Source organism: Staurois parvus, unplaced genomic scaffold (genome assembly GCF_062004578.1).
Source record: "Staurois parvus isolate SC_StPar_1 unplaced genomic scaffold, SC_StPar_1.0 ptg000578l, whole genome shotgun sequence".
Taxonomy (NCBI): domain Eukaryota; kingdom Metazoa; phylum Chordata; class Amphibia; order Anura; family Ranidae; genus Staurois; species Staurois parvus.
In genome coordinates, this window is record NW_028318374.1 from 3,784,547 (window position 1) to 3,803,019 (window position 18,473).

The following is an 18,473-nucleotide window of genomic DNA, read 5'->3' on the forward strand; positions in this document are numbered from 1 at the left end:
TTTTTTAAGATATTCTCTGTCACTTCTTGTTGGGTCTCCAGGACAGGAGGTGAAGGGCTATCTTTCACATGGGGGAGCAGACTACGATAAAAGTCTTCTCTACTAGTGATGAGCTTGAGTTGGGTCCAAATTTGGGTGGGTATGTTCATGACATCATTGACCCAACATGGACACGTTGACCATTGACGTCATGAGCACCTCCCACCCCTTTGTGTACAGGGTAGAGAATATCCCTAATGAATGACATGCATTATCTTATCCTTAATAATTGTAATAGTATTCCCAATGACACATACCAAATAGCAATTCTCACACACAGCGGCAATATCTACCTTAGCGGTAACCTCAAGTCCATTTGGCGCAGTGGTGGGTCGGTACCGCCTCCCTCTGGACATGGTACTCATTGTCTTCTTTGGTTGTTTCTGGGGTGGCGGTGGAACGGGCATCACAAAGTTGTTAATGATAGGAAGGCGATAAGGTGAGATGCCTACTGAATGATCTGTCGCATTCATTGTCTTAAAAATATCCTTTTCAGTCTGAAAGATGAAGACACAGTTGGTTGGTCAGATGTTTCTCAGTGATTACCAATTTGAAGCTGACCATTAAGCTCTACCATCAGCTACGTAATGGAAGGGCCTGCCTAATTGGATACAGTTTAAATGGACTTTGCAGGTTTTATCTTATATTGCCTTATTGAAGGCATTAACTAAAGCAACCAATTGTATTTTTGTATGTCCACCTACAGTGGAACAATGGCACCTGGTATCTAAATGGTTCCAGTGTAAGACACAAACATCCTTCTCTTTTGTAAATCTGTTGTAGCTTACCACCAATGCCACTACTGACCTTTTACCTGAAAATGCTATTTGCTTGGCTGTCATGCTTAGGCAGCCAAAGATATTACCTATAAACCTGCCTGATCTAACTGGCTCATTTAAAAAATGGTTGCTCGCCTGCTTGTGATTGTTGGTAAATATGGAAGTAGTAGAGTCTTGCACGTGTGTATTACCCTTTTGGAATTTAAGTGATATATTGGCTAAATTAAAGGCTAAGTTGACCTTTACAAAAATAAATAATAAAAGCACATACCCTATCCCAGAGGATTTGTCTATCTTTCTTGGGCAGAACGTAGATCCTCCTTTCCGGCTATAGTATGGGATTCTATGAAGGTGTACCTTAGGGTGCTCACTATTAGCAAAACCACATCTATTAAAAGCAGATCTGTGGAATGGGAAGACAAATTCAAACTAGAATTGCAGCAAAGGGAAGCTGCCATGGTGGCGGATCCTAATTCTCTCACACAATCTAGATGGCAGGAGGCCCAGTCCATGTATAACTCGGTGTTCCTCTCTGCTTCTAAAAAAAAAAACGATACTTTCTCCAGCAGAGATATTTTGAAGAGGGAGAAAACACTGGGCATCTCCTGGCCCTGGTGGCCAGGTGCCAACAAGACGACACCTCTATAGATGCTATCCAGTCATTACCTGACATTCTCCATAGCTCTCAAGTTAATATTCTGGATACAGTTCAGCAGTTCTATGGAAACCTGTATGCTTCCAAATATGCCACCACTCCCACTGAACTTTCAGATTTTCTAGCAGGGTGTCTGTTTCCCAAATTGTCTGGCTCAGAACGGGTTAAGCTTAAGCAATTTAGGGGCTTAAGTTAGAAAAAACAGCAGGCTAGAATTTGGCTTTTGACACTGTAATATTCAAAAGACAAGGGTGGGTTGGCCGTTCCGCACCCTAGAATATATTTTTTAGCAGCACAGTTCCAGCATTTAGCTGCCTGGGGGATAGTGGGTAATGCGCACCCGGTCACCAAGTTGCTTACATTGACCGACCCCACTCTCTCAGCAATCTCTCACCTACAGATAGTATTGTCCGCTTTGCCTCCTACTTGTCCCACTGTTATCCTATTGTGCAAGGTTTGGAGCACTCTTAAGTCCTCTTTAGGTATCACAGGATACCTGAATACTACTCCCATATGGAGTAATCCTTCATATCCAGAACTGGCCAAACTTGAAGGGTTTCAGGCCTGGAGACAGCATGGGATACGTTTTATGGACCAACTATTTCTTGACTCTGTCTTTAAATCTTTTGGACAATTATGCTCTGAATTTACATTGTCCCACAAACAATTCTTTCATTACCTGCAATTGTGTCACGCATTACGAACTCAGGCACAATCCGTTAGTCTGCATAAGTCAGATTCGCCTCTTATGGGGGAGGTTGCCCGAGCCACTGTGAGAACAGGATTAATTTCCTGAATATGTGTATCGCTGCTAACCACTACACAAAATCATGCTACCCATGGAAGTAGAGCCCAGTGGGCGACAGACATTGGGGAGATTGGTGGTGAGCAATGGGACATAGCGCTGGAATCTGTACCCATAATCTATTTGTCCGCAGCGCACAGGCTTACTCAATTGTTTATACTCCATCGAGTTTTTAGGACTCCAGAGAAATTGTATAACTGGGGCAGGAGAGACACACCCTTATGTCCAAAATGAAAACTACAGTGCGGAGACTTCATTCATATGCTTTGGCGTTGTCCAAAGTTCACTAGATATTATACTGAGGTTATACGTACCATCTCCTTAGTTTCCCAATCATCTGTTCAGCTAGATCCCGTCCTATGCCTCTTAGGAGCAGTAGATGCTGAACAGTACCAACCAGAAGTATATATTATGGTTTCTTGCCTGCTAAACCTTGCTAGAAAACATATTGCCAGATACTGGATGTCATCCTCCTCTCCGACATGTGAACAATGGACAGATTGGCCCAGATTTACTATTGTGCCTGGGCGCATTTCCGTGGGCGAACGTCTAATTTTTACGAGCGACCGTCTACTTTTACCCCGCAACGAGATTTACTATTGAGCAGCATCCATAAGTAGACACCCAATCGAATTTACTAACGAGACACACGCCCGGAATCAGACTCACAAAGCAGACTTGCTAAGAGGCATGTCTAACACCATGAAAAATCACTGCAGAGACATATTCACTTTGAAATTTGCTTTGCCAAATATCAGGACTTCACTTTAAACAATATCTGCCATTTCAAAAAAAATGAAGAATGTGTTAAAAATAGTTTTTTTAAAGCAAATTAAGACAGTAAAACACTAGACGCCCATGCAGTGTCTATGGCCGGATATAACTGAGCATGTGCAGAACACATTTTAGACGTCCTCGCTAAGCGCTTGCTTTTTAGCCACTGCTCAATAGTAAATCTCAGTGTGGATTCCTCTGACAGCCGGCACTCGGTCACGTCTACTGTGTTTAACAAACAGCACTAAGCATATCTTTATGTATTCTAATTTGATTTTCTTAGTTCTAGTGATTCTATTTTTGTTTCTTATCCTTTATAATTATTTCTGTAATGATTTTAATTATTTCGATATATATTATTATAATATTTATTTTGACAGCTGAATGTAAAAATAAAGGTCCGCAATAAAATAATATAGGTGTACTAATTATGTTACATTCTAAGTATTCTCTTTTGCTAACAGGAAAACGCCAACGGGGCACCTAAATTGCACCTAAAAATGTGCCAGACGCGATTCCACATTTACTAATTGCAAAGTAGACGTTCATCAATCAGATTGCTAGACGCTGCTCAGAAGACTGACAGGTCTTGATTGATTTAACTGAGTCTGCCTGAATGTTCAGAGTCTGCTGGTAGACTCAAGTCTTAGTAAATCAGGGCCAATATGTCAACACCCTACTTCTTAGAGAACAACTTACTTATAGCCACCTGAATGCCCAGCGTAAATATAAGTCAACCTGGCAGGGTTGGCTAGATGTACCGGGACTGGCCCCATCTCAACTAGTTATGCCGAGGCTCCTTCAATTGTAGACCTAACCTGTCATTATAGAGCTATATCTTTTATAGCGTTCTATGCTATGTAATCTGTAAGGTGCATAATGTAGTCCCACAATGACTTCCTCAGTTCGTAGATAATTCCACCTGTTTATTTATTGGTTAAATTTAACTCACTAAATGAAACTCAGGCTCACGTATGTACTGATTTTACTTTTTTACATTGTTATGACCTTGTATTGTAAGATAAAAGTTTATTCTTCTTTACCTGTTTTTGTAAAGATGTCATGCATTGTAACTTGTGATCTTGTTCTTATTAAAAAGAGTTTGGATTAAAAAAAAAAAAACCCACATATTTTTGCAGAAAAAAATGCACATTTATTATTTTTTTCCTGCAGGAGTGCAATGTGGGCTCCTGCAGACATCTCCTCCAGCTTGCACCTCTGTATGGGCTTTCTGTTTGAAAGGACTGCAAGAGCACTCAGTGCCCCCACAGCCTATTGAAACTACAAATCCATCTGTTGCAGTGGCAGACGGTACTTGCAGTTTTTTCCTTCACAGGAATCTGTGAATGAATGACGTCGCTGTGACAGCGGCGCTGTTTTTAAAAAGTGATAGCGGGTGCAGGGAGAGGAATCCCCATCCATTGGCACAGAGAGGGAAGGATCATGGGGAGAGAGGGGGATTATGGGGAGAGGGGGCAGGAGATGGAATATGCTACAGGTTCCACCCCAAATATGGGTGGAACATGTAACATGTTCAAAAGGTGAGCTTATCCTTTAAAGTGAACCTTCACCCTCTTTTAACACTTTAGATATTTTTCATTACAAGATCAGATATTGAAGAAAACATTTTCTCTAAATATGCGCTATGCAGGTTCTGGGTTGTGGCCCCTACTCTTCAGACTCTGTTGCCTAAACGAGAATAGCACCCCCCCCCCAAACACACACACACATACCTTCCCAAACCCTCCTGAAGTAAAATATTCACATCACCCATCCCAGGAAGCTTTGGGGCAATGTGGCAATGTCCATTACACTGTATATGTGCCAGGCGATCTTGGACACATTGTGCTTATGCAGCAGATTGTCATTAGGTGTGACCAAGACCCTGGAGGAGACAGCCAGACCCATGATGATGTCAGTATAGAGCAGTGGTCTCCAAACTGTGACCCGGGGCCAGATTTGGCTGTTTGCTTGCCTTAATCTAGCCCTTGAGGTATTGTTACTGCCACTGACACCAACAATGGAACACTATTCCTCACACTGACACCAAAGATGGGTCACTGTGCTTTCCACTGACTTCAACAATGGGGCATAATTCATCCCAATGAGACCAATGACAGGGCATTATTTACTCCCACTGGCCACAGTCCTTCCCCCTAACATATGAAGGACAGTAAACTGGCCCTTTGTTTAGAAATTTTGAAGACCTCTGGTATAGAAGATGGTGATGCAGTGAATCGGCAGGTTACATCAGGTGATGCTGGATTTTCTGGCCCTATGAGGGAGGCTGGGGTGGTAAAATCACAATCTACACCTCATCCAATCGGAGAACACTTTGCATTCACTGAGAAAAATACAAGGTTTTTTGTGAATAGTGCCCAAGCTGAATGGTAAACCCCCCTATTTTCACTAAGCAGCAGGACAGCCGCTTGGCACAGACTGCTGAAGACAGCAAGGATCGATGGAGTAGCAGTGCCTACTACATCGATTTCCAGCTTCCACAGGTATTGGCAAGGTGTGGCATGTACTGCATATACAGGTGTTGGGCAAAACTATGGGAACACCAGGTAAAAGAAGAAAATTGTTACCTAATATGGTGTTGGATCGTCTTTGGCATCCAAAACAGCCTGAAGAATCCTAGGAAATTAACAAATAGTTTTGGATGGCGGATCATTCCACTTCTCGCAGAGCTGCTGGAGGTGGAAAATGAGCCCAAACCTTGTTCTCCAAAATTGACCATAGTGGCTCTATGATACTGAGGTCCGGTGACTTGGGTGCCCAGGGAAGGTGCAAGACATCATCTCCATGCTCATCAAATCATGATTTTTACAACATCAGTTGTATGAATCGGAGCATTAAATTCTTGATAAAACGCACTGTCTTTGGGAAGCAATGTCTGCACCATGGGGTGCACATGGTTGGCCACAATTTGTACATAGTCGCTGGCAGTGACTCTAACCTTTGAGGTGATGGACTCTGAAGATTACCAAGATATGGCTGTCCAAACCATCATTGTGCCACCACCATGCTTTACGGTTGGCACAAGACAGTCCTGGTCGTAAGCTAGGGACAGTGTTCAGCACACGTAAACATGTCCGGTGGTTGGGAACAGTGTGAAGCTCAATTCATCAAACCATATTACACTCTTCCGTTGATCAGTAGTCCATGATTTATGGCTGTTGCACCACTCTCTCCCATTAATATCGCTCATTAGTGGTTTGGCAGTCGCTGTTGGCCCGTGAATACTTTGATTATGGAGTTCTTTCCAAACAAGTTTTGTGGCTTTAGAAGACCGAGATTGATTGCTACAGTCACTTTTGCAGCAGTTGTTTTCTTATTCTGGGTCACAATCCTGCCCAATGTCCTTTTGTCTCTTTCGGTCAGTTGACCATATCGACCGTGGTTATGCTTATCAGAGAGTTCCCCGGAAAGTGTATATGCCGTCATGACCTTTGATCCTGTACCTCACGACACGGCAAATAAATTGACAACTTCAGTCACAGAGGCACCAGCTAAGCGGCACCAACAATTTGCCCTCTGAAGCTCAGTAAGCTCTGACATGACTCTATATTACTAGCAGCGCACACAGTGAATGACAAAAGTGAGCCTTCCTAGTCCTACCTGTTAGCTAGGTGTCTCATCACACAGTGGAAGCAAAAGAATGTTACATCACTTCCGCTTTCAACGTAAAACATGTCATCACTTTAACATCTGCAAATCATGTAGTATTTACATATTTTTGTTCAACCCCTGTAGCTAAATTGTTCTAAACTACACCAATCTACCTGGAATTCGGCTCTAAAATATTGGAAAGAACTTTTAACCTCTTGCCGACCGCGCATAGCGGAATGACGGCTTCACCGCGGCCGGCCAGTTCTGAGTGGCCGTCATATGACGTCCTCCCAGAACGCGCTCTCCTGCGCGCCCCAGGGGGCGCGCACCCGGCGATCTCCGTGATCGCTGTGTCCTACGGACACAGCTGATCACGTGATGTGGTGAAAGGCCGATCCCACCGGCCTTTTACCACGTGATCAGCGGTGTCCAATGACACGCTGATCACAGGGAAATGCAAGTGCCGGTTCTCGGCTGCACTTTCCTCACGCTGTCAGATCGTGAGGAAAGTACTGCCGAGAACCGGCAGTTGTCAGAGCGGGGATCGGCACCGATCATCAGGGCACTGATGATCAGTGCCCTGATGATCGGTGCCCAGCAGTGACACCCGCAAGTTCCGCCCAGCAGTGCGCCCACTAGCCCCGCCCACCCGTTCCCAGCAGTGCCCCCACCTGTGCCCAGCAGTGCCCCCACCTGTGCCCAGCAGTGCACCCACCTGTGCCACTCTGCAGTGCCACCTACCTGTGCCCAGAAGTGCCACCTACATGTGCCCAGCAGTGCCACCCACCTGTGCCCACCCACCTGTGCCCACCAGTGCCACCCACCTGTGCCCACCAGTGCCACCCACCTGTGCCCACCCACCAGTGCTGTCCACCAGTGCCACCCACCAGTGCAGCCCAGCAGTGCTGCCAGTCAGTGCCACCAGTCAGTGCCCAGGGGTTGTGCCAGTCAGTGCCGCCAGTCAGTGCCCAGAAGTGATGCCAGTCAGTGCCGTCTATCAGTACCCATCATCAGTGTCACCTATCAGTGCCGCCTATCAGTGCTGCATATCAGTGCCGCCTATCCGTGACCCCTAATTAGTGCTGTCTATCAGTGCCGCCTATCCGTGCCACCTCATTAGTACTGCCTATCAGTGCCCTTTAGTGCTGCCTATCAGTGCCCATCAGTGCCGCCTATCAGTGCCCATCAGTGCCACCTCATCAACGCAAATCAGTGAAGGAGAAAAAATACCTGTTTGAAAAATTTTATAAAAGATACAAATAAACTTTTTTTTTTTTTTCAAATTTTTTGCACTTTTTTTAATTTATAGCGCAAAAAGTAAAGTGCCCAGTGGCGATTAAATACCACCAAAAGAAAGCTCTATTTGTGAGAAAAAAATGATCAAAATTTCATATGGGTACAATGTTGCATGACCGCGCAATTGTCAATCAAAGTGCGGCAGCGCTGAAAGCTGAAAATTGGCCTGGTAAGGAAGGGGGTATAAGTGCCTGGTAGGCAAGTGGTTAAAGTCACATCAACATGCTAAAACAAGCATGAGATTTCAAAGATTGGCTTCCATATACTTTAATAAATAAATCTAAAGAAGGAGAAATTGTTACTTAATAACTCTTGTGAAATAAAGGTTTATATATAATTGTATCAGTATCTCACCCCACTGTGATAGCGTTGATCGTCTTCTTCTGAAATGTGCTTGTGGCGGGATCCCGCAGACATCTTTGTTCCATTTCCAGATGAGGTGTACGCTGGCAACGGCTGCAGCCGGACTGGTCGCTGCATTTGACCTGGCGCAGTGTTTGGTCGTGGCGAAGAGGCCTTCAGAAAATAAAAGAAGGAAAAGGTAACTTTACCCTGTAACTGACAGATGTATACATTACATGACATAAATATATAGACATATTACTATGCAGCACGTTTATCAAGGTCTTGTAGAAAAAATGTTGCTTTTCCAGAGACGTAATTCTGCTTTACACCGATCTTTGTTTTAGAAGTAATTTATCACACTGTGATGTTTAAAGGAAACGAGTGCTGACAGACTATGGAGATGGCCATTGCTGATTTTTCCTTCTTAAAATGCTAACTGCTTGGCTGTCACGCTGATGTCCTGACAGTTCTGCCTGTGGTCTGACATTCCGATCAGCCTGTTTGTTCCAGGTCAGGGAATCACAAAGTTTTGAGGCCAAGGACATCCAGGCAACTAGATTTTTTAGGAGGAGGTCAGCAGCTGCAGCCATCATCTTTCTCCAGGCTTCCTCTAAGCCAGCAAAGTCCAGTGGCGCAAAGAAGAAATGTGATGGAAAATTAGATTTTCTTTTTATGAATGGAACCTGGAGTTCTCCTTCCTCCATTCATCATTGCATCACTTGTGCACAATATTCCGCACTAGTACTATTGGATCGGTGATGAGGGGATCCCATTCATAAATGATGCGTAATGTTCATAAACTAAATCAATATACATTATATAAGTTGTAAACGAACCAATAGCGTAAACTGTATAAAACATTTTTGAAGATGTAAATTAATGGCAGTCAACTTCTGAGGTATAAGGGGCCTCAGCTGCAACCCCTGACATCACCAAGGGGACCACACATAACATTCAGTATAACAGATACTACAGAAGATGGTCAGAGACTGTGGACATGCTATAGGTGTGGTTGAAGAGTTGATACATACTGCAGAATGACTAGAAACATATAAAAAAAGACTGCTAGAGATTACTGCTTTAACAGTCCCTTTAAAAACTGAGGCTCCCACTGCCCCTACTGACTGCTGGGTCCAAGGACAATACAACAAGCACCTATGGGCCACATGCGGCCCTCTAGCTGCAGGTTGGGCACTAGAAGTGTTGATAGTATCAGTTACACACCATACAAACAAGTGCTCATAGTAGCCTAGAGTAGCCTTGCTCAACCTTTTCAACACAGAGAATGCTCCTTACACTTGTGGTCACTGGGAAGAATTACCCCTAACACATAGCTAACCAGGACCAATGGTGTCAGTGGGAACTTATCTAAGAGGCAAACATTGCTCATTACACAAGGAACCCCTGGCAACCTCTGGAGGAACCCTGGTCTAGAGGCTTAGCACCCTCTGTCACCTTAATCCTGTAGAAATGTAGACAGTTTTTTCATTCTCTTTTGGATATCTATCAAAGTCTTCCACCAATTACGATGTTGACCTCCTACCTGAAAATTCCAGTTGCTTGGCTGTAATGCTGAGGCTGCCACAGTTAAGACTTATAAACCCATCTGATCCAAGAATCATCATGGGTGTGATTGTTAGTAAATATGGACTTAGTAGAGACTTAAAGGTTGCTTGGTGATACCTACTGGTACTTACGAATACCTTAAAGCTGAATTCCAGGAATTCAGCTCCTTTGTAAAAAAATGAAGGCACACTATGAGTTAAGTGCAGGGAGGTGCATGACACCTCCTGGGTTTAGCTCTATTATTTATATCTGACAACTTTATAGTACTCCTGGAAGACAACTATTGCTGTAATTCCAGTAGAGCTGATCCTTATGAGCTATACTTTTTAAATTTGCGTCATTCATTTATGAAAATCATTTTTTTCAACCTCAGAGTATTTGTAAAATATACAATGTCATCCTTGCACTAAAAAGTTTGGGGGTGGGCGGCTGTACGCAGGTGTGTGCTGATACTTGTGTAAAGTGGTATAGGCGTACAGATGAAAAGTCCTGAATGCATGTTTAGAGACTTACTGTACATCTGTACACCCACACCGCATTACTTTAACCACTTGCCTAACAGGCACTTTCACCCTCTTCCTGCCCAAGCCAATTTTCAGCTTTCAGAGCTGTCGCACTTTGAATGACAATTGCATGCCCATGCAATGCTGTACCCCCTACACAATTTTTACAATCAGCTTCCTGATTGGAGACTCCATGCATGGGAAGGTGGATGTATATGGAGCTGAACAGACTTGTGTCTGTTTACATCCACCTACCTCCAAGCCCATCCAGGTCCAGAAAAATGGAAATGGACTACAGTCCGTAAGAGGGACAGACCAGAGACTGTCTAATGTAAATGGACACAAGTCAATTTAGATCTGACAGTCCATAGATCCAACATAGGTCTCCAGTCAAAATGTGGATGGGAAACTGAGGCTTGGCTCAGATGTCAAAAAAGGGACAACCTTCCCATTGAGCTCAAATTCAGCAGGGGATCTGCTCATGGACTCATAGAAACATAGAAAAGTGATGGCAGAAAAAAGACCAAGTGGTCCATCAAGTCCACTCACCGTTGACTGATTCACTATCTCTGCTGGAAGTCTAATCCAAACTTCAACTACTCTTTCAGTAAAATAATACTTTCTAAGTGTAGTTTTGAACTTTCCTCTTGTTAGTTGGAGGTCATGTCCCTGTGTTCTTGATTTTGGTTTCATATTGAAAATACCGCCTTCCTGAACCATATTTACCCCCTTGATGTATTTCAAGGTTTCAGTCATGTTCCCCCTTTCCCTTCTTTCCGCTAGACTAGACATTTTAGGTTCCTGAGGTCTCTTCTGATATGTTTTATCCCTCAGACCTTTCACCATTTTTGTTACCCTTCTCTGGATTCGTTCTTACTTATCAAATCTTTTTGTAAGCAAATTTCCGGTTGAAGGGAGCATTCACGTTTGAAAATGTTCTTACATAATGTTCTGTTTCCCCTATTTTGTTAAAAGATATTCAAACTGTCAATATGATATAAATTCTATATATTAATATTGTAGATACACCTCCTTATATTTCCCGATCTAATCCTCTGATCTGCGAACTGCAGTGAGTCATCCTCATCCTACTGCATCAATCAGCATCAAAGTGTTGATTCGCATCACCTGTTATAGCACAAGGTGTGACGATATATTTCTCAGATTGCCCGCGGTGTAGCGCTAAGGTGGTGAGTTACACATCCATCTGCACTCAAGCAAATGCCTGGGTTGCAGACCCTTGCCTGGGTTGAAGACCAGTTGACTCTGACTTTACAGAGTAGTAGAAGAAATAACGTGTGCATTGCACTGCTGGCAGAAAATGAGTGACAGAAATCTAGAGCAGTGGATTAACATCAAATTTTGGCATCAAAATTGGCAAACGTGCGATTGAAACTTTAGCTCTGTTACAGCAGTCTTATGGTGAACATTCCATGAAGAAATCTAGTGTTTTTGAATGGCATAGGTGGTTTAAGGAGGGGCAGGAAGATGTCCACGATGTTGGAAAAAGTGGGCAGCCAAAAATGCAAAGGACAGATGCAAATGTGGAAAATGAAAAGGTTACAGGAACTTGTTCAGAGGAAAAGACTGGAACAGACAAGTAAAGTCTACAACACGACGATTCTCCTGCACATGATGTGTTAAGTGTGTGCGAGTTCCTGGCCCCGAGATCCATTCAACTTGACCCATGACTTAGCACTCTGCAACTTTTGGCTGTTTACAAAATTAAAAAAATTGCCTACAAAGGATACAGATTTGATGACATTCTGGACATCCGGCGCGCTGCAACAAAGGTACTGCGCAGTGTTCCGGAAAACAAGTTCCAGGAATGTTTCCGTCAGTGGCACAGTCATCTAGAAAAATGCATCGATTCACAAGGGGACTATTTTGAAGGTGACAACATCTGCTAGTGTACAGGTAAGCAAACATTTTTTTTTTACAGTCCATTCCGTGAATTAAATTGTCATTTCTTTTTTGGAAATATAAGTTTGAAAGTATATTAATGTAGCTGAGCAATAGGCAATGGCTGGTTTAATATGGGAGTAGTAATGATCCTCATTTGAATGTCATGCAAAATTAATTTCAACCACCTTATACAGTATGTGTTTATGCAAAAAAATAATTAATTTTAAATATCATGGTTTTCTATGTGATTGGCACCTTAAAAATTCCCATTTATCCATCTCTTCATGAGAAGGATTCTTTCAAACACCAAATCACTTAATGCTCTGGTCTGACCTTTCAGTCACCATCTTCTATCAATGGCCACTTGACTTCCTCGGTGACACATCTGAATCCGCGGCCAGTGACAGGAAACCACTCACTACAAAAGTGCCTCCGGTAGACTTTTATTACAGAAAATGTCATCCAGCTTGTCCGAGAATTAGGAGAATGGCTTCGCTGAAGCCGTCACAATATTATATAACCAATTCTGCACTAATCCCAAGAACCTCAACACGTACATTGCCAAACCCTTCTTGTATTCATTCATGGCACAGATCCTCCATTGTGTGCCATCCAGAGAATTATCATAATAGCCTTTCATTAAACGTTATATACTAGACGTGCATCAAGCGTGGTTCACCGCACATGGACAAGGAAGTCATGTGTGCGGGCAATTTCCCTGCCGATAGCCTAGAGGTTGTTGAAGCATTACGTTCCATGCATTGTGAGTGTATCAAGGTTAAATATTTATTCAGGCGATGTTGTATGTGTGGTAAGTATGGAGTGAGCCCAGTAAAATACATCCATGATATGTTGTCAAGGAGTTGTCACTTGGTACACAAACTTTTTGTTTCCTGTTTGTAGGAATGTTAATCTGACCTTGGTATTTGTCAAATAAAATAACTGGTTCATTCTGACTTCAGAAACTATTTGTGTAAAAATGCCTTCTGGGTTGGCTTTAGGGTTTTATATTATTGGAGTTTTCCTCTTAACCTCCCTGGCGGTATGATTATGTCAGGAATTTTGTACCAAAAGCGGTACTATTTTTTTGCATGGAAATTTGGTGTTATGTATTGTAGGCCTGCAATTCTTAGTAATTACTTACTTAATAAATACTCATAAAAAATAATAATATAATAATAATAAATTTAATTCAATAATATAATCAAACCAAAAACACTGAAATTTGAAATAGAGCGCCAAGTTCGCACATCACTGAGCAAAGTCGCAAAATCGTTTTCAGTGTCTGATGACGAATTTCCCCCACGAATCATTATCACTCAATTCTGCAAGTGGTTCTGATTTACTATCGCTGTTCTCTAGCCGGTTTAAAACTGATTTTGACCTAAAGGGACGCTTTTTGGACGCCATGGACTTTTCTAAGTTTCCAGGAAGAAAGAACAGTCAAAATGTAGGCAGGGCACAGGACAAAGCAGTAGGGGCAAAATATATGTGAAATGCATTGAAACAGCAATGTTTTACTATATAATAATCATTTTAAAAAAAATGAAATTTTTTAAAAATTTCAAATTTCCCGCCGGTTCTGGCGCCCGTACATCCTGACATCACAGGGACCGGAACACGGAAGCCGGATGCCGGCATCGGCAGGAGGAGATGGCCGGGGACGCTGCAGGGGACACATCGCGGGAGCGAAGGACAAGGTAAGCGCTGCAGGGACTCCCTGAGCAACGCCGCATGGTAAGCCCGAGTGTAGCTCGGGGTTACCGCTCTTGGTACTGAAATGTTACCCCGAGCTACACTCGGGAATACCGCCAAGGAGGTTAAATTAGAACTCTGTGTAAAAAATTATTTTAAATAATAAACTTGGCCAAAAGTTTTAAAAATGCAGTTTCACGGCAATAGTCACGCTGTCCCCCTAAGGAAGTCTGCTCCACTGCCAGCTGCTGGTCTTCTTCAGGGTCGATTGACAGCAAGAGGCATTTAGCCCACTTCCTGTGGGGCAAGGCTGTCCTGGACCCACCCCCTGGTGTTGCGTCATTACGTCAGCCTGGGCTCACAATACAGTACTTCAAAGAGCAAGGGTGATGTTGTCAAGTCAGAGTATTGAAAATTGCTCACTGCCTACACCAGAGCAGAAGAGGAAGAAGACCCCAGGATGCCATGGGACCAGCTGGAAGAGGGTTTGATTTAAAGGCTAATGTCACCTTTTGCACAGTATTACATGTTAAACCCATAGCTAGCATTGGAAAAATGGGACACCTCCCATCACCAAACTGCCCCACCCCTTTTTTCTGTAAACATATGTGCTTTTATTATCTTTAGTAAGAGGTTAGCCTTTAAGATAAGTAGGCAGGATGCAGCTTGCACCTTGTCTATCTTTTTGTAAATATAAGTTTGAAGGTATTTTGGGAGTATTATTGATCCTCATTTGACTGTCATAGCCTTTAAGCCCTGGTTCACACCGGTGCAACTTGTCATGCGATTTGACAGTTCCAAATCACATGAAAAGTCGCACCCTATTGTCAGCAATGGAACCATACAACTTGGTATGTGTACTCAATAATCAATCTATAGCTGGATGTTATTAGGGTGAGTTTGTGCAACAATACATCAGCAGCTGGTTCAAGCAGCTACTGATGGATTGCTGTGCAAACTCATCTTATTAAAGTCCAGCTATAGAGTGATTATTGAGTACACATACATTCTTTCAACGTTTTACTTTTTGCAAGCCCTGATGAAGGGAGAGGAGGTACATCCCTGAGACACATTGGCTCTGTAAACTATTTATAATTGGAATAAACTTGCCCTGATGAAGGGATAGGAGGTACAGCCCTGAAACATGTTGATTTTAAAATCTATTTATAATTGGAATAAACTTGCCCTGATGAAGGGAGTGGAGGTGCAGCCCTGAGACACGTTGGCTTTGTAAACTATTTATAATTGGAATAAACTCTCCCTGATGAAGGGAGTGGAGGTGCAGCCCTGAGACGCGTTGGCTTTGTAAACTATTTATAATTGAAATAAACTTGCCCTGATGAAGGGAGGGGAGGTGCAGCCCTGAGACGCGTTGGCTTTGTAAACTATTTATAATTGGAATAAACTTGCCCTGATGAAGGGAGTGGAGGTGCAGCCCTGAGACTAGTTGGCTTTGTAAACTATTTATAATTGGAATAAACTTGCCCTGATGAAGGGAGTGGAGGTGGAGCCCTGAGACACGTTGGCTTTGTAAACTATTTATAATTGGAATAAACCTTCCCTGATGAAGGAAGAGGAAGTACAGCTCTGAAACACGTTGGTTTTCAAATCTATTTATTAATTGAAATAAACTTGCCTTGATGAAGGGAGGGGAGGTGCAGCCCTGAGTCAGGTTGGCTTTCAAATCTATTTATATTTGGAATAAACTTGCCCTGATGAAGAGAGAGGAGGTACAGCCTTGAAATAATTTAATAAATAATTAGCAAAATGAGTAAATGACTCATCCCTACCAAAACCTAAGGTGATCACGGAAGCCCTACGGCAGTGTTTTTCAACTCCAGTCCTCATGGACCCCCAACAGGTCATGTTTTCAGGATTTCCATTATTTTGCACAGGTGATTTGATCAGTTTCACTGCCTTAGTAATTACCACAGCTGTTTCATCTGAGGGAAATCCTGAAAACATGACCTGTTGGGGGTCCATGAGGACTAGAGTTGAGAAACACTGCCCTACGGTAAGTTGAACCTGCCAGCCCAATACTGAGTTTCTCTATGTTCTCACTGCATCAGTAATATTGGATGACAACAACAATATAAAATAGACATATAAAGAGCCCTCAGAGTTCCAGCTCTTCTTCTGATCCAATTTCTTAGCAATGTTATTGTTGTCTGAGAGATTCATTCTCATTCTTTATGGACTGGAAGTAATAGGAAATCTCCCCATCAGAAACACAGACAAAAACCCATTTTAAATAAAGTGGGCAAAGATCAGAACTTGTGACAATGTTCTTACGGTTGTCTGAGCTTTCCTGTCCCTGTCCCCACAATTTTTGTACGGACTGCACAGACAGGAAGGGAGGAAAATGTCCTATTGGGGCCACAGAGAAGCCTAAAAACATGAAACCCATCCAAAGCATTTAGCACCATACCTATATGCCCAATGCTGGGGTGCTGGGCTTACGGTGATGCCATGTGATAGCTTTTATACCTCTAATGATAGAGCATAGAGCATGCTATGTGGGACAGAGCCAATCAGGTTTCAGGGATGTAGATGGTATATTAGGGTCAGATCAGTGAAACACTAAATCTGATTGGTTGATGTACACTTTGATTCACGTTGTTTAATTACTCACTGATTCAGATGAGTCCGACTGTTCGTAGTTTCGCCGACGCGGGTTTGCCCCACTTTTAGGTCCCGTAGGGGGGCGAGGAGAAAAAGCTGGAAATGTTTCTTCTCTGCCTCTGCTGGAATGATCCACCTAACAAAGACAATACACAAGAAGAACAAGGAATAATTTTCCTTTGTAACAATATAAAGTGGATGCTTATCAGAATAGTGTAATCCAACAATTACAGCAAATGGGAAGAAGTGCGACTAGAATTTGTAGAGAATAATATATGTGAGTAAATGCTGCCCCCTACTGGATATTTTCTGCTTATGTACCATCCAGAAACCTGTAAAAAATTCCAGGTAAGGCACACATTGCTGCGGTAAATTATCCAAAAAATAGATGCCCAACTGTATCTGGATTTTTGTTAGCACAGAGACTAATGGTGGCCATACAATAGATTATTATTATTATTATTATTATTATTATACAGGATTTATATAGCGCCAACAGTTTGCTCAGCGCTTTACAAAATAAAGGGAGACAATACAGCAACAATACAGTTCAATACAAGAGGGATAGGAGGGCCCTGCTCCTTGGAGCTTACAATCTAAGAGGGAGGGGCTAGTGGTACAAAAGGTAGTAACTGTGGGGGATGGATTGGTAGGAAGAGTAGAAGATTCCAGTATTAGCTGAGGGCAGGATAGCAGCATTCATGATAGACTGAAGAGGGGATAGCCTGCGATGAAGTCGGCCAATGAGGAGGGAGTTGCAATAGTCAAGGCGCGATATAACATAGATCAAAAATCGTTTGAAAATCTCTCATTTGGACAGTTTGTTCATTTTTCGGCCAGTTACTGGGCCAAGATCAAAAATCGTTATTGACACATTTTAGGCCAAAAAAATTAAAGAAAACGTTTGGGAAACTTCTGCCGAAAGGACGATAAATGTGTTTCTCGCCTGTTAAAAATAGAACTGTTGGTACTGCGCATACATGACCCAGAAGCAAAAAAACAGACAAATAACTGATTCATTTACGGCCACTGAACAATTTATTGTTTGAAATTTGGTCATTACATAATGGCAATATCGTTTGCACCATCAACCATGTTTTTCAAAAACCCATCTGAACGATTTTTCGACTAATGTATGGCTAGCATAATGATCCATATTAGATTTTCGGCTTCTTTAGCCCTATGAATTTGGTAAATGTTTCTTGGAAGTTCTGAGTACGAGATCTGAGCCAAAAGTAGAACCAAACGAATAATAGTAATAAATATAGCTTCTGGGTTATGAAGTTGTTGGTGGTTTAAACTCCACTATGGGGTTATAATGCATTTCTTAAAGCCAAATAAAAATGGCAGCCGCTCATCAATGTACACCTAGTAGGATACGTTATGTACACATGTGCCGAGCAGTTCATAGAGCACTACAATATTATATATCCACTGCTGCAAAATAAGAACAAAAGAAGGTGCACCAGCCTTCCGCATTAACTGATCGACAACATGTTTATTGAAGGATAAAACAGATGTATACTCACAAACAAAATCTCATAAGGGTATGCGCTAAATAAATATATATATATATCACCATATATTAAGTGTCCAAAAACAAACTCAAAATATTCTCTGTGACTTCATAACACTGTGAATAATCCACCACCAAATGAATTAAATAAACTCACCAGAGCTATATGCTGATGAAATTATAAACCAGCAATAACGCTTGTGCTCTGGGAGCGATGAATAAACGATGTCCAGATATTAGATGTGGTAATTCTTAATCACGTCCAGGTAATCAATAATGGTGAATCAGTATGAGGGATAATGTATCACTACCAAGAGCAATACTCTGCAGCCAAGGATTTCATGATGAATCTCTCCATTTA

The 18,473-nt window shown here is 42.4% G+C and overlaps 1 protein-coding gene across 2 annotated transcripts in view; it reads right to left on the reverse strand.

Annotated features, from left to right (window-relative positions):
- Positions 1-18,473, reverse strand: part of ERICH3 (glutamate rich 3) — a 132,117-nt gene that overhangs the window by 53,037 nt on the left and 60,607 nt on the right. For both annotated transcript variants that reach the window (XM_089692167.1, XM_089692168.1), the window contains exons 5-7: positions 16,607-16,732; positions 8,315-8,476; positions 333-536 (exon numbers count right to left, since the gene is read on the reverse strand). In XM_089692167.1, coding sequence (XP_089548293.1) covers positions 333-536; positions 8,315-8,476; positions 16,607-16,732 — 492 coding nt within the window. The remainder of the gene's footprint in view (positions 1-332; positions 537-8,314; positions 8,477-16,606; positions 16,733-18,473) is intronic.